The sequence below is a fragment of the Gasterosteus aculeatus genome, chromosome 1 (genome assembly GCF_964276395.1).
Source record: "Gasterosteus aculeatus chromosome 1, fGasAcu3.hap1.1, whole genome shotgun sequence".
Lineage (NCBI taxonomy): Eukaryota > Metazoa > Chordata > Actinopteri > Perciformes > Gasterosteidae > Gasterosteus > Gasterosteus aculeatus.
Window position 1 is genome coordinate 5590705 of NC_135688.1, and position 22138 is coordinate 5612842.

Here is a 22138-nt window from a genome sequence, read left to right on the forward strand (position 1 = left end):
CATCATCCCCCCTCTGCTATTGTGAGCTCCCCAGAGGATCTTTGGGATGCTGCAGGAGCACGAGTGTAACAGGTGTCTCATTACTGTGCTAATAGCAGGCCACAGGGAGACGCAGGCTATTTCTGCGGGTGAATTACCCGGCATGAGTCATTTGAACGCGTCCGGGCCTCCAGCCCGACAGTCGCTTGAGCACACGACTGCCGCCGATTCACACGTCTTCCATTCAACAACAGCGCAACATTTTACTAAAAATGAACCCAAACTCCTCTGCGATTTTTTTTATTTTTTTTTCTATTGCCATAGCAGGAGAGATCAGAGCGTCGAAATGTGCAGCAAAGATAAGCGATGACATCTCCAAAAAAACAACAACCCAGTAGACGAGCTGCTTCTCTTTGTGCTGATCCAGAGAACTCATTATACCGTCTCTCTGCAGCAGTAATGATCCCTCACACATCAGCTGCAGACTGAAGTTCCATCTCCGACACACACACACACACACACACACACACACACACACACAACACGCAATCACACAAACAATCGGCCACACTTAAAGGAACCCCAATGAGGCATCAAACTTGCAGTCTGTGCCTGGCTGTGTGCTTGTTAGAGCGACATCGGCTCCTCGAGCTGTTTTTCTCCGCATCCCGTGTGTGTGTTTGCGTGCCCCAGTTCATACTTGTGTGTGTGTGTGTCACGGTGCTCCCTCGAGGGAACGCGTGGCAGTCTTCGTACTTGTGTTCTGACGTGTCAGATAACCAAGTGTGTTTATGTTTCAGGTGCAGGCTGAAAATGAAACCATTACCGAAGGATACGCTGCTACAATGTATGAATAAGTGAACTGCAGTCGACAGGGAGGGGGCAACGTGCGTAACCCCTCCAACACTTTATAGGACCGAGACACACACACGAGAGGGAATTAAGTAATTTTAGCGTGAGTGCTTTGCAAGCTACATACATACTCTGTGTACAAGTCTCAATTGTGTGTGTGAGACATACAGCTCAAGGGCCGTTAGGTCGAGGCCATTATCCAAACCCCAACCCTGGACACTGAATGTTTGATAAGCCTTGATAGCCGATGTCCTGTTGGTCCTCTCATACTCATGCACGCTATAACATAATAAACCGGTTTTGAACTATTGACTGTATAAAATAGATCTGTGCGATGCGCGTCTGCTCGGCAGGACCATCGTATCAAAGCAGAAAATCTCCTCCGTGTACGTTGGGTCCGAAGCAGATGGAGGAGTGTGAACGTGTTGACTCAGCAGAGTCCTGAGAGATGTCGAGCGGGCGGAGATGAGTCATCAGGCAATCTGATTATTCCTCCATCGAAGACCAAGTTCAGTCTCTGCAGCCGAAAAACGTTCAACGTGGAGGAAAAAACCAGCTGAAAGGATTCATGGTATTTTCTATTTATTATCAAAATGTGTAGATGAGTGTGTGTCGAGGTACAAAAACATTACTATCACAAAGGTATTAATAATGATAAAAATATAGATGTACATAAAAAGTATTCTGGATAGTCTTGGAGCATATTAACAGCACATTTCCTGTGAATGCGTTCAGTTTAAATAAATTGAAGAGTTCGATAAAGAGTTTAGCGCGATGTCAGTTTGTGGCCCAGCGCTTTAGCCGGCATCACGCGTGGGAAGACCGGGAGAACCTGAAAAGGTCATAAAATGCTGCACATCCTGGCGCTTTCTGGGAACTGTAGTCTGGTGGGTCGAGAGTCTTCTGGCAGCTTCGGGATTCCATCCAGGATCTCCAGCTTTGGCAAACAGAGGAAAACGCTGCACAACGACAGGAGCAGAAGAAGAGAACTTAAAAATAAAACAAAAAAACACTTCCTGTCCCTCGCCCAGACGCCCTCCCTCCCAACAACCCCCCCCTCCCCCCCCGCGGACCCCTCACCGCGCACGGTAGTCCTGGGTGAAGGTCACTGGGTTGCGGGTCAGGATGAGGGAGCGAAGCGGGCCGTCCCTCAGGGCCCCCAGACCCCCCAGGGAGCCGACGGCGTTGTCGGACAGACAAAGGTGCTCCACCGCCGGGAGCTTTGGCAGCTGACGCAGACACGCCAGGTGGTTGCGGTGCAGGTTGAGCATCGTGCACCTGAAATATTTCATTTTTTTTTTTTAACCCAATGACTTGATACGAACAAGGACATTTGAATTGGATGAAGGAGTCGTGGTGCATCTTGGGTAGTGAGCTGCGTACCGTGGCAGGAGCACGGAGCTCAGGTTGGCGAGGGAGTTGTCCACCAGCTGCAGCTTCTCCACGCGGATCAGCCGGCGGAGGATCCGCAGGAAATTCTCCTGCTGGAAGGGGTCCCCCAAGTCCTGGTAGGACAGATTTAACTCCTGAGAAGAGACGCGTGGTGAAATGGTGAGAGTCTTTGTCTCTCTGTCTCCCTCACAACTCCCGCCAACTCCCAGCATTCATTCTGGTCGCCTGCTAGGCTGCGCTCGGCCCCCCCCCGACCTTTACCTGCTTCTCATTTCCCTGCCAAATGGTGTCCTTTGCATTTGTCCCAGCGTCTTTGTTTCTGCCTTCCGATCGATGCCTGGTTTGCATGTGTGTGTGAGCCCGTCTAGCTCTTTCCCTCATTCTTGCTCCCTCTTTTTCCCTCTCCCTCCCTCCCTCCCTCCCTTTCTCCCTCCCTCCCTCTCTCTCGTCTCTATAGTTTCACCCGGCACAGTTTTCACTCTGCTGCTGTGGACAAACAACGCTCGCGGACTTACCAGGCAGTTTTCCCAATTCTCTTGCAGTCTCTCCTCCCATCTTTGTCCTTCCTCCTCCCTCCTCCTGCGTCTCCTCCCTCTCTCCAAACAGACGTCACCTCCCCCTCTTAGAAACAGCTCCTCTTCTGAAGGCCCTGTCACGATGACAGTATTCAACAGTTATCGGTTGGGATTCCTTTTAGTACGTCCGTCATTATCTGTCATTGTCTACTGCAACGCTTCCCAAACTCAAGAATGCCGCGGCCCAATTTGATATCTGAAAGTCTTTTGCGGCCCACCCGAAGCTTTAATGACAACCCTGATCAAAATATAAACTAGGGATGATTAAATGACCTTAAGAATTTAACCGATTAAAAATGTATTAAGCGACAATGTATGTTTTGTATACCATTTTCTCCGGAGCTCCTATATATTTACTTTAATATTACAAGACGGCGCCCCATTTGACATGTTTTGTTTGGCGGCGCCTTCTGTTATGTATGCAATAACGAAGAGCAGCCGTTTTGAGCGAGAGACTTATTGTTTTATTAATCTGTTCCTTTAAATTGTTTGTGCTTCATCAATTAATGTTTCACGTAACTAATGTGCCGCTAGAATTGTTCAAATAATACAATTTTTTTATATTAATTTCAAACTTTTCAAAATTGAAAATTAAAAACATTTTATTTATTTATTGTAAATGACCTGTCGCGGCCCACCTGCAGTACCTTCGGCCCACACTTTGGGAATCGCTGATCCACTTAATTAAATCAAAAGAAATGAACACGATAACGAAAGCAACGCAACATGTAAAGAGATTAATGAGCTCGGATGGCTTAGTTTTTGGATGCTCAAATTGTTTTCACTTCAGTAGATGTTGATGAGTTGATCAATTGAACGAAGGTCACTGCATCATCATCCTCATCATCATCATTACTGCACAGTAGCAGTGATTTACTCTGATCCAGACCTTCTCGGACCCTGGGGCAGGTCAGCTGGTCACCCGTGACATCACACTGCTCCAGGCCATTCCACGACACGAACCTGAACCGGCTCGACGGGAGCTGTCAGAAAAAAAGGAAGCAGAGAGCGGGATGAACGAGGGGGACACTGGGCGAGGCCGACCTGCAGAAACCTCTACTGATCTGTGAGGTGTGACACCCTCCTCGAGTGAGCCTGTGACACGGGGGGGTTTGCACACACAGGGACCTTCGGAGCTTTTAGTATGAAGCTGATTGGGAGAGCAGGACACGCACTAAAGCGTAACCTGCCACAGTTTCCCAGTGGTGCAATAATAACTGGGTAAAAGAAAAAATCAATGGGTCATTTCTAAGACCATTAACCAATACTGCTGCAGGCGTTAACGAGGTGAAAGCGCACACTACCCGTATTTCTGCTGTTACAGATCTTACAAAAAGCTGATCGACCGAAAGTGTTTCTATTTGTGTTTGTCTCCCTAAACATTTAATCCAAATTCATCTATTTGTATTTCAGGCAATTCTAACCTCACAAGAGTCACTTCTTTAATACAACAGTGCCGGTTTGTTGTCTTTGTTTCTCCAGCGCGACGAGGTGCTCTGCTTCCGCCGTGACCTTTTGAACCCCTCTGCAATCATCTCGTCCACCCTCACTTTTCCCCGTCACAGGTAACGGAAAAAAAGCTGCCGGCTCTCTCTATTCAACACCTGATGACAGGACGCTGAGGTGCTACGCTAAGTATCCATTTTCAACTGTAGATGCCCTTTTGCAGGATTTATAAGAAACACACCTTGCAAAGTACATTTAACCACAAAAAAAAAGATCTCTGCTGGGATCGTAGAGTGGACATTTTTTGATCTCTCTCTTTGCTCAAATAGTCAAGAGAGGCGACAAATCATTGAGCGGAGCCATCTAGGCGAGAGGCCAGTGGCCCGAGGGTAAAGCAGGAGAGTGAGAATATTAGGGTCAGCTCAGGGACGACAAATTGGACGGCGGATGGCGGCTGAAATGGAAGAAAAGGGGGAGGACACGGGAGAGGTGTAGGGAGATGAAAGAGTCAGACCTACAGCTGTGAAGGGAGGATAAGGAGCACGAATGACAGCAGCAATGAGCGCTTACTGGGTTATTGTGTGTGTGTGTGTCAAACAGAGAGCGTGTGATCCACTCACAGGTGTGGATACGAGTCCAGAATCAGGACTCTGGTCCACAGAGAGAGGTGTGTGTGTAGCCCCAAATTCAGAGTACTGGGATGAATGGGATTTGGGGAAACTGCCGCTGAGAGTGTTCACACCTGAGGAACTGAGAGAGAGAGAGAGAGAGATGCAGGACATTATCACGTCCTCGGCCAGCTGTCTTTTCGTAATGTAAGCCCCGGTGTGTCCTGAAACCCTGACCTCCGGCCGAGTGGTTAGAGTTACCGCTGAACTGGGCCTGACAATGCCGATTAGGACCCGTCGCCATGACGACAGCGGACACCTGAGCAGGTGCTATTATTTTATAATAGTCGCGGTGTGGGGGGATTGCTGGACACACACACGCTCCTATTGTTGATGCGGCATTTAATGATAAGCTACTTTACTACAGTATAATAGTTGAATGATTCAACGTGTAGCTTTGAATATCATTGAAAAGAGGAGAGGTTTTAGCTTGAAGCGTAACCGGCCCCTGTCGTCTCCTCGGCCGGATAGCGTAACGCTCATTAAATCGACAAACAACACGCTGTCACTGGACACGATATCGCCGCCGGCTTACCTTTCTGACATGTCCCAATCGTCTTTGGATAATCTTTCCCGGCCCTCTTCAACACGTGGTGAACGGCTGGGTTTGGACCGCAGCTCTTACCCATGGAGCCCGCCGCTTTCCCTCCTTTCTTTATAGTATTCACAGGCACAACGCTTTGCGTCCCGTGTGCTCCGGCTCGGGGGATTGGCCGGTGTGGGCCCCCGTGCTGCAGGTGAGACCGGTCGCTAAGCTGTGCCGGTTGCCTGGCAACAGTGTTCAGGCGTACGATACGAGAGAGGTGAAAAAGGAAACGGACGCCAGATGCTTTTGAACGAAGTCGACTGCGACAGCTCAATTATTTTAAATAAAAGAGACCAGAGGGGGGGACTGAAAAAAAAACCTAACAACTTGTTTTGTGTGACAAAAAAACGAAGGAGAGTGCTTCAATTTGTCATCTCTCAAAACAAGTGGCAACATTTTTTCAATATGCTGTTATTTTGCTCAATCCGTCGCACTGTGTCATGCCCGTCTTACAGTCTCCTCGGGCGTCCTCTCCCGTCTTTAGTTTTGCCTCTCTTCAACTCCATTAAACCGCCTTTGTTCATCTGGTTGGAATTTCATTTAATCCAATCCAATACATTTGGCATATATTTTGTGAACACTGGTGTTCTGAAACGGCTTAAATGGGCCAGACTCACTTTAAAAGAACACATTTGGGAATGAGGGGATCAATGGCGGGGAAATATGACATCAAATTGTCAAATAGAGGCCTTACATTTACACTTACATTTAATGCCGTGCGTAGTTTGTTTTTCCTTGTTTTCATTTCTGCCTTTATTTACTTTGTGTGGTAGTTCCTCTCCTTTTTTTCGGTTTGGCGGAGGAGGATTTTTGTTGATTCCGATTTTGAGTAGCACGAAGAAATAAGGCTCAGCTTTACCAGCAGAACTAAGTAATTTAGATCGTAACGTCCTGCACCCATCGGCTGTCGTCCCTCAACAACGCAGCTCGTTGTGTGTACGATATTGCGGCACTGAACACACACTATGCGCACTGAGGAGATGAAAAAGGCCATTACCGGTAGAGGTAAATGAAAACCCCCGGACCTACAGGGACTGTGCAAATGATTCACATCGTACTAACTTGTGTTGAGCTGTTGCCTTTGCTGGATATTTGAAAACTGCGTTATCATTTGAACTACGTGCTGTTGAAAGAATTTCACTTGTTCTCTTCCTTACGATCCATTTCATCTTGTGTGACAAACATGTCATCCATAATTGGTGTTCTCTAAACAGCGACTGAAGATAAGAACGGTGGCTTGCACAACGCATCAAACCTAATTCATCAAAGCATCTTTTTGTGGTATTCCTATTTATCACAAAGCACCAACGCTCACTAATAGCAGGCAGGGAACATCTGTTACAGATGTAAGTGTTAGTCTATTTTCTGATACATGTCAGTGTCAGTGAAGGAAGCAACTGTTACCTTGATGTGGAGTATTTGGGTATATTAACAATATATACATACATAAGTAACAGTGTCACTATGATGTCAATACAGTTATGAACGTCTGAGATAGCTCTAGATTATATTTAAATTGTGTTAATAGCATTGCACATATTACTAATAAATGTAAAGTTTTTCTGTGTGTGTGTATTATTCTATATTACTGCAGTTTGTTGCTTTACTTGGCATATTACGCTCACCACATATAAGCTACCTCATATGTTTTTCATGATGCTCTTATTTACCTGATATAAAGACAAAGTACTTCTTTAATATAAACAAAAAAAAAAACCTCAAGTAAATCCTGGAAATGAACATCTAACATTTCTCCTTTTGGAGTGACATTTATCACAACCAACATTCGTCCTTGGTCACAGTAAATCCTTGCCTGGCCCAGTGATATAATCTGTTTCTGTGTGTGTGTGTGTGTGTGTGTGTGTGTGTGTGTGTGCGTGTGTGTGTGTGTGCGTGTGTGCGTGCGTGCGTGCGTGCGTGCGTGCGTGCGTGCGTGCGTGCGTGCGTGCGTGCGTGCGTGCGTGCGTGCGTGCGTGCGTGCGTGCGTGCGTGCGGTAGCTAGGTGATGCCACAGGCCTGAAACCACTCCAAGATTCCTTGGCAGGGTCTAGTGTGCCCTTGGAAGCGGAGGTTACGGTTGAATAGCTTACTTCTGCCCCGAGGTTGGATTTTCAACTAAATTAGCCAGCCTTACATAAAGTCTATTATATATTCTGGCACAGAAAAACGTAACGGACTTTTCATAAAACGGTTTCATAAACTCAAGCGTGGCATGTATTTCAAATTGCAGCAAATCTGCAATTTAAGATGGAAATATTTCAGATTAAAGGCATCCCAAACTGTATCGCCCTTAAATGTACAGCATACATTCAGGGATGTTTTTAACACAACCTACATACACGGAGGAGGAGAGTCTTTTTTTAATGGGAACACATCCACGTTTTTATTGAGTAGAAGACTGAATACGGCTGGTGTTACGGTTTCTCCCTGGATGTAAATCCAATACAGCGCAGCAGATCTTTTTCAGTGCGCCTGCATGTTCCAGTCCGTCTCCATAGCAACCCGCCTTAGTTACGCAGTCACCTCTGCTCACCTGTGTGATGCACAGCTGGGCCTTATTCAACCACTGAGATATGATAAGGCATATTAGTACAGCAGCAGTTTAGCCATGTGCCACAGTGTAAAAAAACTGATTAGAATTTTGTCTGGAACAGATATAGTACTAAGATTCATTATATTTGGACAAATGTTTGCACATATTCTGCAATAAATACTGGAGTATATATTATGGATATTCATATAACACAATGTCAAACGTATTGGTGTATTATTAAAGTGTGAAACCTTGTGTGCACACACGCTATCTGGAGTGAGAAAGAGTAAATCTTTTAGAAGTAGAGAGAATATTGTTTTTGTGCATCATGTGTCGGCTTAAGTGAGCGCAAAGCTGCTGAACTTAAAGGGGTTGTGCGCGGATTACATATCATGTGTCCTCCTTCTCTTCTCCCCATAAACAAAGCACACCAGAGAATATGTACAGCGTCCTCGTCCTGCGTGTCTGAATCCAGGAGTTTAAAGCTTCCAGTATCAAAACACAAATGTCGTATGTCATATTTCAATATATAATATATTTGTATAATATTCAGTTTGTATATATTTTGTTTTAAAGAGTATAAAACACAGCTGAAGATGGCGATAGAGGATAGGTAGCATTTATGACGCCAGGGTCTTGAGTGAGCTCGCGCGGCGGTTACATGGAGTCAAAGTCGTGGTCGTTGGGCTCGATGACTTCAGGGGTCATGACCCTGCCCATGAAGAGGATGGACCCTAAGGGGAAAAAGGACGGAAAGGATAGAATGTCAGGCCACAACACACACACTGCACTTTGATATGCACAGAGACACACACACACACACACACACCTATCTTCCGGTTTCTGATGACAAAGAAGAACGGGTGATCAGCCATGACCTGCGGGTACAGCACCAGAGTCCTGGTCAGAGCGATCATACCTGAAAGAGAGAGAGGGAACCAGGGAAACACACACCGCAGTTATTATCTGACAGATGGGGGGCAGTTTTTGGTGAATGTGATGTTGCCGTAGAGACCCATATACACTAAGAAGATGTAGTCTGTGGTAATGTTACTGTTAAGGGCGACTTTAATGAAGAAATGTGGAAATTTACCTGATCCAACAGCTCCTTCCGCCCCCTCCTCAGTTACATCCAGGTAAGCCTTCTGCACAGCCTTCCCAATGTACAGGTCCTTACCATCTACACACACACATACACACACAGACACACACACACACACATAACAGAGCATCGCATCGTTCAGTCACGTTTGGAAAAAACGATCCGTCTTTGCTTATGAGTTTATTAAGCAATTTTCAAAATACCCTTTTTCTTCCCTCCCTTCCGGATACAGACCATTTCCTCCGAGTACATGTTTATTTAGCACAAGATGTTCTGAAGTCCAGTACAGCCTGCAGATTGTGTTTTATAATATAATACTAGCTCCACTTGACCAGTAAGAACAAGCTGTTCACTGTGACGCGAGACGGGTGTTTCTTTAATCCAGTTCTTTGCAAAGCCACGATATCTCCACTCCTCCACCTCTGCAGCATGTACATGCCTCTCTCTCTCCCTCTCTCTATCTATTTTTAACAGATGATGTGACAGCTCTGACCTGCCCACTCGGTGCCAGTTACCGTGGTTACCTGAGAAAGTACCTGAGGCAACTTCACTGCAGCCAAGAAGCAAAAGATGTAATCCACTTGTCATGCTGGAGCCTTCTAGAAGTTTATTTATTATCCCATTAGTTTCTATGTGTTTTGATATAATAGTCGAAGGGTATGAGTCACATATTTCATTGTTAGCACTTACTGATTCAAGCTAATTGGGGGGAAAAAAAGGAACCAGTTTCGAACCACATAATATAACAAATATGTACTAGCGAGTTCTCAGAAAGTTCAAAATCATCAAGTTAAAGGTTTGCAAGTGGAAGACGGGTCAGAAGGCTTCAAGAATTCTTCTACTTTTAGGTTTTATGGCATACAACAAAAAGTACAAGAACACCACCGACTGCATTGGAGTGTGGAACATAATTACTTATCCATTTACAAAAAAGAAGCATTGTCATGTCCTGATTGGTCAAGGGAGGAAATGAACCAAGCTGATGTCCAGTCCCACACCAGGCTCAACAGGTGATCTCAAGAACCCTTCAATTAACTCGGGGGGGGTTGTCATATCCAGCTAAATGGAGAAATAACAATAAGGTTTTTTAATACCTGTCATGGCCGAGAGATCAGCATCGTTGGTGAAGATGTTCTTTATTCCGAGCTCCTGCAGGATGCTCTTCAGGTCGATCTTCTGCTCCACTTTGAACCTGATCAGAGGTTCAAAGAGGTTCAAAGAATCAGAATCAGATGTGAATTTAAGAAAGCCAGATTCAGATTAAGCAGGCGGACACAAAGCCAGTCATTGTCAGAAGTTGTCTTCCCATAGCTTGCAGGCCTTGAGTATCACAGTGTTTTAAAGAAAAATCCAACAGTGTCAGATTTCAGTCCATCACTGTGCGGACTAATTAAACATACATATTGTAACTGGCCAAATATAAAATAGATGACATCTTTCTCCTATATTTTCAGTGAGTCGGCATGTGAGTTGAATAGCGTGTAACAGTTGAATGTTTGCTGCGTACGTACCATTGGATGAAAAATCGTTTTTAAGTACTGCCATTTTGTATGAACCTTAATAAAGCAGCCATAGAGTAAATTAAATTGCAATTACTGCAAAGAAAATTCTCTATGAGCTTTGCATTCTGGTAAAGTATGAACCACCACAAGAACATTTTGTTGATTTGTAGGTAATTGATGCACAAGTAACCACGGCGTATTGAGGTAAACTGGACAACAAAAAGAGGCGTGAAGCTCACTGATGTCACAAACAGGAGACTGCGTAGCAGCGCGCGAGTGTTCGATTGCGTCATCTCACACCTGGGGAGGTAGACTTCCACCTTCTGCCGTTTGACGTTGTTGGCCCACTCCTCCAGCAGGGGCGCTTTGATGATGGGCTCCAGGGAAGCCAGTGGCACCTCCTGCCGAGGCAGAACGATCATCATGGACATGTCCTCCCCCTCGTAGGGCATCTCCAGCACCTGGTACACGCCGCCGGCCTCCTGCGAGCCGTCGCTGAACTCACCTGGTTGGGGAGGAAACACGTGTAAACGCCAGCGTTGAGAGACAACACGGACACATGTGTTGGTGCCTCATGCAACGGGTCTGTGAAGCAGAGCACGTTGATCCACAGTTTAGTTGAAGTTAGGTACACATGTTGTGAAGTATACATACTTACTTTTACAGAAACACGCACACGAGAAATAAAACCCAGTCAACCAATCTGAGATCTAAAAACACAACACATCCTTGCATATACTGCATATACACACAAATACAAATACATACAAATGAACATCTGTAAGTGCCCATGTCCTCTTTGAGAAACACTACAGAGGCTGAGAAAGGGGTACCTTCAGTCCCAGGCAGATTATAAAAGAGAGATTGTATTTAATTAAACAAAAATCCATCAAGAACAAGACGAGCCAGCAAACGTTTACTTGAATCAAGCGAGACGGTGTTTTGTAGTGTAGATGAGATAATCCTTTTACACTCAAAACAAGTCCAACTAGGTCTTAACTCGAAGCTTATCTCCCTTACTTAGGTATCCGCAATGCGAGATGGAGATTATAAAGCAATCAACAGTGCCAGACTTTATATCAATTTTTGGCACAAACGTTCCTTCTGAAGCTGCTTTAAAGGGAAAATTACGACAAAATGACTTACTTCATCGTCAACATGTGGCATTCTGTGTTTTTGCTGCTAAGAGCAGGGCGTTGTTGTTGTTGTTGCCGCAGAGAGCGTCGCACAGGTTCCCACAAACATTTGACCCAACAGACATGATTGTGCTTCAAAACGAGCAAGAAAAATTTGAATTCTCCCCGAGGACCTGTCCCGGTTCTGCAACATGCGCGCATCTCCTGGGTGTGTGAGACTGCCTGTGTGTGCACCCTGTGAACGCAGATGTGTGCAAGTGCAATCTCACTGCACCAAAATACGTCAAAAGCGGCAACTTCAGTAGCAGTGCAGTGAGGAGCTGATGCGACCGTCTCTGGCACAACGTCAAACGGAAAACCGAGTAGATGCAGAAAAGACGCAGTGGGATCAGTCAGATGCAACAGTTTTATAGGCGACCTGCAGGATGAACAGTGTTGCACCTCGCAGTACTGGCACAACACCAAAAACTACCAAGTACAAAAGTGCTCCCAACTCGAAGCAGCCAGATTCTGACTCTGATAACATGGCCATGGCGTATATAACACTTTTCAGGATTGTGAAGACAGCAATCAGTCAGGCAGTAAACCCAGACAGTGTTTCAAGCATGTGTTAGCTGTATAATGATAACAACCCCACTTTATTCTACCGACTGTCAGAGTGGATTCAGCTAAACTGAATGTATCACTGCATAAGATCCGTTACCCTCCGAATATGTCCCTCCGACTGTCGCCGTACCAATGATATCGTGTGACATTAACAAAATGTACTACTGAATCAGACAGATGTACCAGGGGGAGTTTAGCAGCAGAGCTCACTGAGCTGAAAAAGAGGAATCTTCCCTGGGAATAACGCTCGAAATATGAATATTTTTAGATCTAAGATTAACATTTTAAATAACCCCAGGAAATATGGAATTTAAGGGCTTCAGGAAAAGTGCCACAGGCGTAATTCTAAAGACACACACACACACACACACACACACACACACACACACACACACACACACACACACACACACACACACACACACACACACACACACAGAGAGAGAAAACCACAGCTCATCCCTACCGTAGTAGAAGTCTCCCTGCTGGTACATCATGAGCGTCTGGACTTCGGAGCCGTCGTCTCTGCTGAAGGAGAAGGTTCTGGTGTTCTCTGGCCGGAACTGGTTTTTCCAGGAGCCCCTGAAGTAGACGGCATTCACCAGGGTCAGGCGGGTCACGCTGCTGAAGTCCTCGGCTGACATCAGCTCACGGATCTTACCTGGGAGGAGGGGAGACACACACACACACACACACACATATTGTTGTGATGCTGCTAAGGACGTCATAATCAAGGGTAACAAAAGGATAGCTTGGAAATGTCACTAAGTTTCGATTTTGCATTCAACGACGTGATCAAACAATGATGTAACTCTATGCCCCTTATAAAGCAATGCTGGGATTGTAGGTGTTATTATGTCTTCATATCTCTCCCTTTCTTCCTCCGGCCCACTCCGACTCACTCTCAGTGTGATTGTCCACCCAGTTGTTGATCTGCTCGGCAACGGCTGCTGATTCGCTGAAGTCCACCGTTTCCACATCAGCCCGGAAGTACTTCCGCATCAGGTGCAGGAACTTTGGGTTAAAGGTGACTCCTTCCTGCAGGAAAAGGCTGTTGGCGAATCGGATCACGTAGTGGGAGTCATTGCCCGACAGCGCCGCCGTCAGGTTCTGGAGCAGAGAGAACTCTGCGCCTGGAGAACATACAAAGTGGAAACATCAAATAAGATTTATTAAAGATTCTTTTCACTTTCAGAATTTAGACACAACGTGCCCCCTCCCTCCCTCCCCGGAACTCTCACCTGGCTGCAGGTGGCTGAATCCTAACGCCTGTCGTATCTGGTCCAGTGAAGCCCCGCCGGCTCCCAGCTCCACCATCCCCAGGGCCACGGCCACGCTCAGCGGGGAGAAGATGATGTTGTCCTGATCCCCCGCCGCCTGCAGCCGGTGGTACAGCCTGACCGAGAACTCCGATGTAGTGTCCTCCGGTATGTCCGCCGCCCGGCAACCGTAGCTCGGCAACAGGATGGCGAGGAGGAGGAGCGGGGAGACAACTTCCAGTACCAACATCGCGGCACAGACCTCTCAGACAGCTGAGTCGAGAGGGATGCACGGAGTGGGGGGGGGGGGGGACAGATGAGGATGGAGGTAGAAAGACAGATGAAAGAGAGAAAATTATTGGTCAAAAGCCAAAAGGTGAGAGAGGAGGATCGCAGAGAGGATGGCGAGGTGGAGGTGAGAAGGAGAGGGGGGAGGAAGATTATTGTGTGTGGGAGAAAAGGAGATTAAGGGGAGGACAAGGAGATGTTGGAAGGGAGGGAGACCGAGATATAAGTCGAGAAAGCAGGGATGTGGGTGTCCAAAAATAGAGAGAGAGAGAGAGAGGAAACATCTGTCAGTAAAACAATCTGCCAATTTCAATAATGAGCTCAGAAGGGGATTGCTAAAAAAAAAAAAACGTGCCTCCGAAAATATTCTACATGTTCACTCAGCTGTACTTGACAATGCAAAGAGGAGTCTATTTGTCATGAAGACAGAAGTGTTAAATACTGGAAAACGGCCATGATAGTGCTGCAAAATAAAAGAGGGGCTGAAAGGAGAGAGATTAAAACCGACTCAAATTAAAATGAATTCAGATGAAAGGGCAGTGGGTCATGGAGGAGATAGAAAAGAGGACAAAGGACAGAGGGGGGGGCAAAGGCAGTGGTGCACAGAAGCTAGCACAAAAGGTGACAGATAGAGAGCGAAGCAGAGGCTTTGAGATAGTTTGAGACTGCGCTTCCCACCACGTCTGCTAAATGAGCTCACACACGTCGCACGGCCACTCTCATCGTCTTTGTGCGCGTCTGAGCCTCTGAATGTGAAATAGACGAGTCTCTGCCCGGGGCAGAATGACCGATGAGGACGCGGCCTTTACCTCGCTCCCGCCCTCCACCCTTCCCCTCATCTCTCCACCGCACCGCTCGCCCTCTGATCTCCTTCATCCACATGCCATCGGTCGTAAAAAAACAACTTCCATTGCTCTACTTTCCCGTGTCTTTGACCCCCTCCCTTGCTTTTAATGCAGGTAGAATCACACGGAATGCACACGTACTGCGTCCTCTCTCTGGTGCCGCTGTTGCCAGGCAACAATAAGTCAATTTCATGTATGGTCCTGTGTGGAGAGAGACAAAGATACCAAACACAGGGACATTCGCCGGGGTTGTTTGTCTCTCTGCTGTGCTGTTGTCAGTGTACAGTTTGTATAAAAGGGATTCAATCGGGCCGGAACCTGCTGGATGCAGCTGTATGTGCGGGAGGGGGGGTGGGGGGGGGGAGTAGGTGCATTGTGACCACAGACACCTGCCCTGAGTGTCAACAACAACAACAATGGGCCGCAGCCAGAGAGTCAGCGAGCTACGCCATGTGACAATCGGGACGCGGTCATGTGACATCCATTAGGCGGATTAGTCCGGTGGCATTCTGCGTTTTTCCTCATTGTTTGCTGGTGTTCAGCGTCTACGGAGCCAAAGCACAGAAGTTATTGTCGGCCAAAGACTATTAAAGTACCCAGTATGTTACAGTAGGAGGCGTGTGTTTGTTTTGCTTCACTCGCCACATGAACCACCTTCCTGTTGTAAATGCTCACTACTGATACTCTAGCAGCCGCCAAGCAACTTTTTAAACTATTAGCTATTACTTTGAAAATGAAACTTTAGGTTAAGGAGTCGTAAAAATTGACATTTTTAAAACAAGCAGAGGGGTTTGGACTTTGGTTTCCAAATGTCCTTCCAAACATTTCGGCTTGTTTGTATTCTGACAAAGTGCTTTTGACAGGAATGGAACGGACCAAACTGCCCGAAGGATTTGCATTGTATTTGACTCAGCAAATGGAAATCTACTCCCATTTGCATTCCATCTATATGTATAAAGCAGCTGCAACACGTATGTGAGTTTTTAAACCTTTACAGGTTCAGTTGGCTGAGAGCTAGAGAGACAAGTCAAAAAGAGAAGAACTGATTTATTATAGATGTGTGTTCTTTTAATGGGGTTTGGTAATTGTGTCCATTCACACAGTATTCTAAATTGGATCAAGTCCTTTGTTAGAAACACTTTCATTTGATATTTAATGTGACCGTATATTATTACGAGTCGTTCCTTAGCGGGACGGCCCATCAACGGGGCGGAGTTTCCTGACTAAAGACGCCCTAATAACAGATTTTAGCACCAAAACAAAAATCAAATGGCGCCTCGAAGGCACCGACCTGGTGTCCGACGAGCCGCTGACAGACTCTCGTGCCTCCACTTACTCTCGGATGGAGATCCAGAGAGAGCGAGAGGGGCCGGGGGGGCGGAGGGCGGGGGGGAAGCAGACGTAAATGGAGGTAATGTTCCTGACCTTCCGAGCTGTGGGAGTTGAACTTCTCCGGGGCGGACAGCCCTGCTTTTTCGGTAAGGAAAGACCCGGCCATGCGGTTAAGCCGGGGGGGAGTAGTGTGGAGCATCGTTGTGTGTGTGTGTGTGTGTGTCTGTGCGAGTGGATGATAACACCATGCTGACCTTTTGAGGATCCCACACTCTGGACGTTTGCCCATCGATGACCGTGAGCCCAACTGAGAGCAGAGAAACCCAAAACGATCACTCGTGACTAAAATAACGGAATAGGGCAGAGAAACCTCCCGTGGTTTAACTTGCAAGACTTTAATTCTGTGCAATTAAACTCAGTGGCCTTTAAGAGCAGCCTCTAATCGCTCCGTGTAATCCTAATTCTCAGGCAGAACAGATCGGCGGTTGACATTTACACAATTGAAATGTGACGTCACCCGAACCCGCGGCATGTGCGTTAATCCGTACTGCCATTTAAACCCAACACCTTGAGACGCCATGCTTCGGTGGCCAGGGGGCTTTATTCTACACGGTCATCCTTATTCACACACACACACACACACTCCCAAACCCAGGTTACCAAAGCAACCGCAAGTGATGGACACTTTTCGTTTTGCCCGAGCTGACACAGAGAATTTCTACACTTCAAAGATATATTCCTCCTCCCTCAGCAGATAAACTATCTCTCCTATTTTCAGACACTTCTCGGCGTTTCCTGTCTAACCGTCTCTTTGCAGGAACTCTTCCCACCAGCTCCAGTTCTGTCACTCAGTTACACTCTCTGACGTTGTCTGGTACACACAGACACACACACACACACCAGACACATGCAGTACACAGAAGGGAAGCTCCTGCTCTTCTTCTTCCCTCTGGAAGGGATCCCCAAACACCCCCCCCCCCCATTAACCCACTTCTTTGCACACTGGTTCATCTATAGCTCATGTCCAAAGCTCAACGGCACTTACACAATCTCTACAAAAGATGCTAGCAACTCATCCAAGGGGCGTTTTTCGGTTCCAAGAGGACAAGAGTCTGATTCTCATTCACGAGTGTCACAGGTTTTCCTCGGAGGCGCCGTAGCGGCCGTGTTCTACATATTGTTCTGGTAAAAGTGAATTAACCCACTTCGTTAATCTCGAACCACCCACGTCTCAGAATGTCTCAGCAATTTGATTGGACGGCAGTCTCTCGCCCGTTTGCTCGGCGGCTGAGGTAAAAGCCTCCTGGAGAAGATTTACACAGCGAAGCTGAAAAAAATGAAGCCCACCACTGGATGGAGTCTTTAACTCCATCACAGGAAGGCAAGAAGCAGTAAAGCCCCGTGGCTTCCATTACTGGGTCCAATAAAGTGAAGACAATTCATCAAGATGTCCGCTCTGCTCTCGTCTTTTATTCACACGTGGTCTGGCAACTGTATCTCATCTGGGGAAGATGCGAGAGTTTCATATGTGATAATTCTGTGGTGAAGCAGGAATGGATGAGACTGTCACAGTAGACTCTCCTAATCCTAAAGAATGATCAGAACGTGAGTTCATTCTTTCATCTATGCTAAAGCAAATAGTAATTAATAATGCAATTTTAAAAGCGCGTTTACAACCTTAGATGTCATTTTGTTGTGGGTTACAATGTCTTACATTGTGCATGTTCATCATTTTGAAAACAACCCTTTCAACATCTTCAAAAGCCGTTTGCGACCACAAACTCAGGCAACAGGGACCAGGATGCCCATCGTGTCTTTTGAAACAAAAATCATAAAAAAATGAAATGCTTCGTGTCCGGGCGTTCTTTTTTTTTAATTACGTTTGAATTAAACCATAAATCCTAGAATAAAAGTGATGCAGCAGTTCCACAAGCAAATAATCCCGGAGATCACAACAACATTGAACTAGGCCGTGCGCGTGTTGCATTAGCGATGCTCTAATCCAACCACCGATCTGTCCAATCATTTACACGAGCTCTCTTTCCTTGTGCGACGCTCGCGAGATCTCACGAGAGCGCCGACAACCGCAGGGTCGGCGGTTTGAACCCTCACGTCAAAAGTGTCCCCGAGCAAGACACCCAACCTGCTGCCCGTCGTCCGCTAAACGACGTGATTGAACGAAAAAAAGAACGACCGGGACCAAAAGGGCAACGGTGGTGGCGATAAGATGAGTTATCCGTCTACCAGATACCGTGAATGATTCACATCACCGGTGAAATTAGTTCTTTGTTGGCAACAGATTTCATTTTACTGAGTCAAATCTGAGGGAAAACCCTTGGAATCATCTTATAAACCAGAAACAGTCTCTACAACAACAAAACTCATTTGTTTCCAATTTAAGGAATTACATTTCCTTGCGCTTAGGAAATGATTATCAAGTGTTAGATGTCTTATTTATTTGTTGTGTAACTAAGAAGAGCATGAGTCATGTGCCTTAATCTGCAGGGCCAGACAAACCCTGATGGACTCAGTACTTCAATAGCTAAAATTCAACAGTACTTTTTTAACATCCAACATGCATTAATCTCACAGAAACAACCGGTTAAACAAACAGGAACTCTTGCAGGTTGAAAGCATCCCAGCTGCAGACTAAACTACCTACAGAACATCCTCAGCTGATTTAGCCCCTTGTTAGAAGATGACATCACTCGCTATCGAAGCAGCCCCAAGTCCCAAGATGCTCATGTACAGTCCGCAGAGGACACGCAGAGGTAACAACCCTTTATTAATCCCCTCTAACAAAGACACCCAGAGGGGAGGGGGGTGAGGGATGATGGGGGGGGTGAGGGGCAGGAAGACAGTTTTGATAGACTCAGAAGAACAAAAGGACGAGAAGAAGGCAGCAGAAACAAGGAAGACGCGTGTAGGACATTGGGAGAAGAGGTGAAAAGGAACAACAAAGGACATCTAGACAGAGACAGGAAGTGCAGTGCAGCCGAATAGAGGCAGCTCACACGCAGACACCAGCTTTGAGTCAGAGCCAACGATATCTAACGCCCCCCTGCAAGGCACGGCAACATGGTTACGTGGCTCTGCCAAGACGCACTCAACGGTGTCCCTTTTCTTTTCCTACAGCAGTGTACACACACACACACACACACACACACACACACACACACACACACACACACACACACACACACACACACACACACACACACACACACACAGCTGTAATTGGATCGGCCTCTATTTGGGGTCAATGGTAAAAGTGAAAAGACTGCAGGCTGTTTCGACCGGACTAAAGACCGGGGGGGGGTCACAAGAGCACAGGAAAGGTCGCAAGAAACCACTGTGTGCGGGGGGGGGGGGGGGGGGGGTAATGGAGGGGAGACCAGGCGAGGGATGCTGATGAAGAAGGGATGGCAGGAAGACGGCAGGGAGATGAGACGTTGTTCGAATCGCTCACTAAGTGAACTGTGAGTATTTGGCTCTCATCGGCGGGCGGGCGGGCGGGGGGGGGGGGTTTAGCCGGCGAATGAGTGGGGAAATTAAGTAGAGGACGAGAGACAATTAGGAGGAGAACACCTGACTTCTTTCTGGACAGGTGTAAACTGCGTGGCTGTTGCAGCCGAATGCACGGGGGCCAAACCGGCTGCCTGGGTGGGGGTGCAGGTGGTGCGACCGTGTGTGTTTATTTAGAAACAGTGAAAGAAAAAAAAGCAGAACAAACTGCAAAGGAGAAAAAATTCCCAAACACAGTTTACCCGCCTTTCTCATGTTTCTGGTCGTGTCAAATTTTGACACATTTGACAAATTTTACATACAAGGAAAACTATCTGCTATTTCTCACACTTCATAAGAATTAGATTTCTGGGCAGGAAATAGGTCGTTTTTCCTGCCAGCCTTTAGTTGTCCCCCATTTCAGTAAATGTTAATTCAGTAATTCAGAAAAAAATTAATATTATTAGACTTCTTTGTTTCACTTCATACTAACAGGTTTTAGTCTGAGATGATGTGTTTAGTCAACCGCAGTATTTATTGCAAATGTCCTCTTATATTCACAGCAGAATTGTGTGACGGACTGAAAAACATCAAACCTCCTGTGCGCACGCACGGACACACACACACACACACAAGCATAACAAACAAGGTTATGCTTAGAAGTGCTCAGACACAGTCAGTTGCTTCTCCCTTCCCTCATTTTGTTTCGCTAGGCTGATTCAAAAGACATTTAATTATTGAAATGCAATTAATGCAGCACTCGGTGGGAATAGCCAGGACACACACACACACACACACACACACACACACACACACACACACACACACACACACACACACACACAAGCACTAATAACATTGCAGGGCATAGGGAGGTAACAGCAGGCTTTACAACAGCAGAGATTTAGTGATTAGGCTGAATACGTAATTAATACTTATTATTATTATTATTATAGGGATGCTGCTTTTCTGAATACGTAGCTGGTAGAACTTAGGGCTTAAATCAGGATTAAGGAGGTCATTATCTTAGTTGCAGAGATAAAGAGATCACAGGTGGATTAAGAGAACGAGACATGTGAGAAAGCAACACTGAATTGTTTATGCTATCGATGTCACTGTTTTAACTAGGAAATGAACCAGAGGTGCAATGTCATGTTTACATCAAGAAAGGCTCACAAATAGCTTTGAATTATAAAAGATGATTTATGAACCAGCTGATTCTGCCAGTTCTGTTAGTATTCTCATCAAACCACTATGAACACATTCACAGACCTGCATGAAATAATTACAAGGTGTGTGTGTGTGTGTGTGTGTGTGTGTGTGTGTGTGTGTGTGTGTGTGTGTGTGTGTGTGTGTAGGGTAGGACCGGGCTACTTCAATCTACCTCGTTAATTCTCACACGCCTTTGCCTCTATTTCAAGGGCAAGAATAACACTGCAATGCCCGAGCTGGTTTCCAGTGAAGATACAACAAGAACAACAACAACAACAACAACCAGAAAAACAACTATAGATCACCGATAGAAATTAAATAGCGTTGGAAAAAGATGACGCGGGTAGCGGTTTTAATAGGCTTTAGGGCGTTTAGCTTCAATATGCGTTTAAACCCGCTGGCTTTTTAAATGCCTGCACATGTTGATGGCAGCCTCATACTCCCTTTTATTCGACACTATAAGAAAACCAATAACCCAACACATTACTAGACCTTGTAAAAAAAACAATTCAATGGGCACACCGTCTTGCAAAAACTGAGCAGTCAAGGTTTGTTGTCGTTAATTGCCAGATGAATCAGTACAGTTTTTGAGACCAAACCAGTCGTAGGTTATTGCGTAGAACGGCTCTTACCGATACACGGTGAAAGGTAGGACGGAAGGATGGATGCGCGCGGTCTCTCTCTCTGCTGCTCTCCTCTCGAGCCGCACCTCGCTGCGTGTTCGTTTGCCGCAGACTCCGCCCCCCTCCACGCCAATTGGTCCAGCGGAATCGACCAAAGAGTGTTGGCGTTAAGCGAAATAGTTATTTTCTAGGCTTCCGCTTTTGCTTAAGATAACAGTATTAGCTGTTAATGCATTTTAGCGTTACCGTGATTTTAAAGTGGTTTACAAACGACTCAAAGCTCACTTGTGTTTAGCGTCTGACATCCTTTTTATTGAACTGTATTTATGTTTGATTTCTCCTGTCTCAATGTATGTCTCAACAGTCATCACGGTTTCTTGTTTTGTAGGCTAGTAACGTCCGTTCAACTTTAAAAAGTGTTCTTAACTTCACATTGGAATATATTTTAACTTTCTTGATACAATCGTTGAGGTCGATAGGGAACCTACTTGTTCTACCGGGTAAAAATAAATGTAGTGCTGCGTTAGCATAAATTATTTAAATATACCTTCTCCATTTGCCTCCCTGTTGTTTATTCTGCTTTCTATACACCGATAAGCGGTAGAGAAAAGCTGCTGCGTAGGTCTGTCAACGAAAGCGTCACAAAAAGCACTACTTGTCCCGTTCCTCTTTGGGATTTGAAGTCCGTTTCGTTGGCC

The 22138-nt window shown here is 46.1% G+C and overlaps 2 protein-coding genes across 5 annotated transcripts; both read right to left on the reverse strand.

The window, feature by feature from the left end:
• Window positions 1-1396: 1396 nt before the first annotated feature.
• Window positions 1397-5737, reverse strand: LOC120829042 (uncharacterized). 4 transcript variants are annotated; one of them, XM_078109326.1, is made up of 7 exons: window positions 5448-5737; window positions 4865-4994; window positions 3688-3781; window positions 2739-2872; window positions 2215-2357; window positions 1912-2109; window positions 1397-1790 (listed from the first exon to the last, which is right to left on the reverse strand). In XM_078109326.1, the coding sequence occupies exons 1-7, from the start codon at window positions 5456-5458 to the stop codon at window positions 1673-1675; spliced, it is 828 nt and encodes a 275-aa protein (XP_077965452.1). In that variant the 5' UTR covers window positions 5459-5737; the 3' UTR covers window positions 1397-1672. The 4 variants fall into 4 exon arrangements, with proteins under 4 accessions (XP_077965452.1, XP_077935659.1, XP_040048743.2 ...); XM_078079533.1 differs by having other exon boundaries at window positions 2215-2336; window positions 5448-5733; XM_040192809.2 differs by lacking the exon at window positions 5448-5737 and having other exon boundaries at window positions 4865-5173.
• Window positions 5738-7853: 2116 nt separating this feature from the next.
• serpini1 (serpin peptidase inhibitor, clade I (neuroserpin), member 1) lies at window positions 7854-22138 on the reverse strand. The gene is made up of 10 exons (XM_040177010.2): window positions 21988-22138; window positions 21450-21562; window positions 13619-13909; window positions 13280-13510; window positions 12844-13038; window positions 10936-11140; window positions 10228-10325; window positions 9125-9211; window positions 8861-8950; window positions 7854-8765 (listed from the first exon to the last, which is right to left on the reverse strand). The coding sequence occupies exons 3-10, from the start codon at window positions 13884-13886 to the stop codon at window positions 8689-8691; spliced, it is 1251 nt and encodes a 416-aa protein (XP_040032944.2). The 5' UTR covers window positions 13887-13909; window positions 21450-21562; window positions 21988-22138; the 3' UTR covers window positions 7854-8688.

Excerpts from the sequence above, each read along its gene's own strand:
- serpini1 (XM_040177010.2), bottom strand. The coding sequence starts at position 13,886 with ATGTTGGTACTGGAAGTTGTCTCCCCGCTCCTCCTCCTCGCCATCCTG. Across the intron at positions 13,039-13,279 it reads GGTGGACAATCACACTGAGA|GTAAGATCCGTGAGCTGATG; the intron begins GTGAGTCGGAGT and ends CCCTCCTCCCAG. Across the intron at positions 8,951-9,124 it reads GGAAGGAGCTGTTGGATCAG|GTATGATCGCTCTGACCAGG; the intron begins GTAAATTTCCAC and ends TCTCTCTTTCAG.
- LOC120829042 (XM_040192809.2), bottom strand. The coding sequence starts at position 5,026 with ATGTCCTGCATCTCTCTCTCTCTCTCTCTCAGTTCCTCAGGTGTGAAC. Across the intron at positions 3,782-4,864 it reads CTGGACTCGTATCCACACCT|CTCCCGTCGAGCCGGTTCAG; the intron begins GTGAGTGGATCA and ends TTTTTCTGACAG. Across the intron at positions 2,358-2,738 it reads AGAATTGGGAAAACTGCCTG|GAGTTAAATCTGTCCTACCA; the intron begins GTAAGTCCGCGA and ends GTCTCTTCTCAG.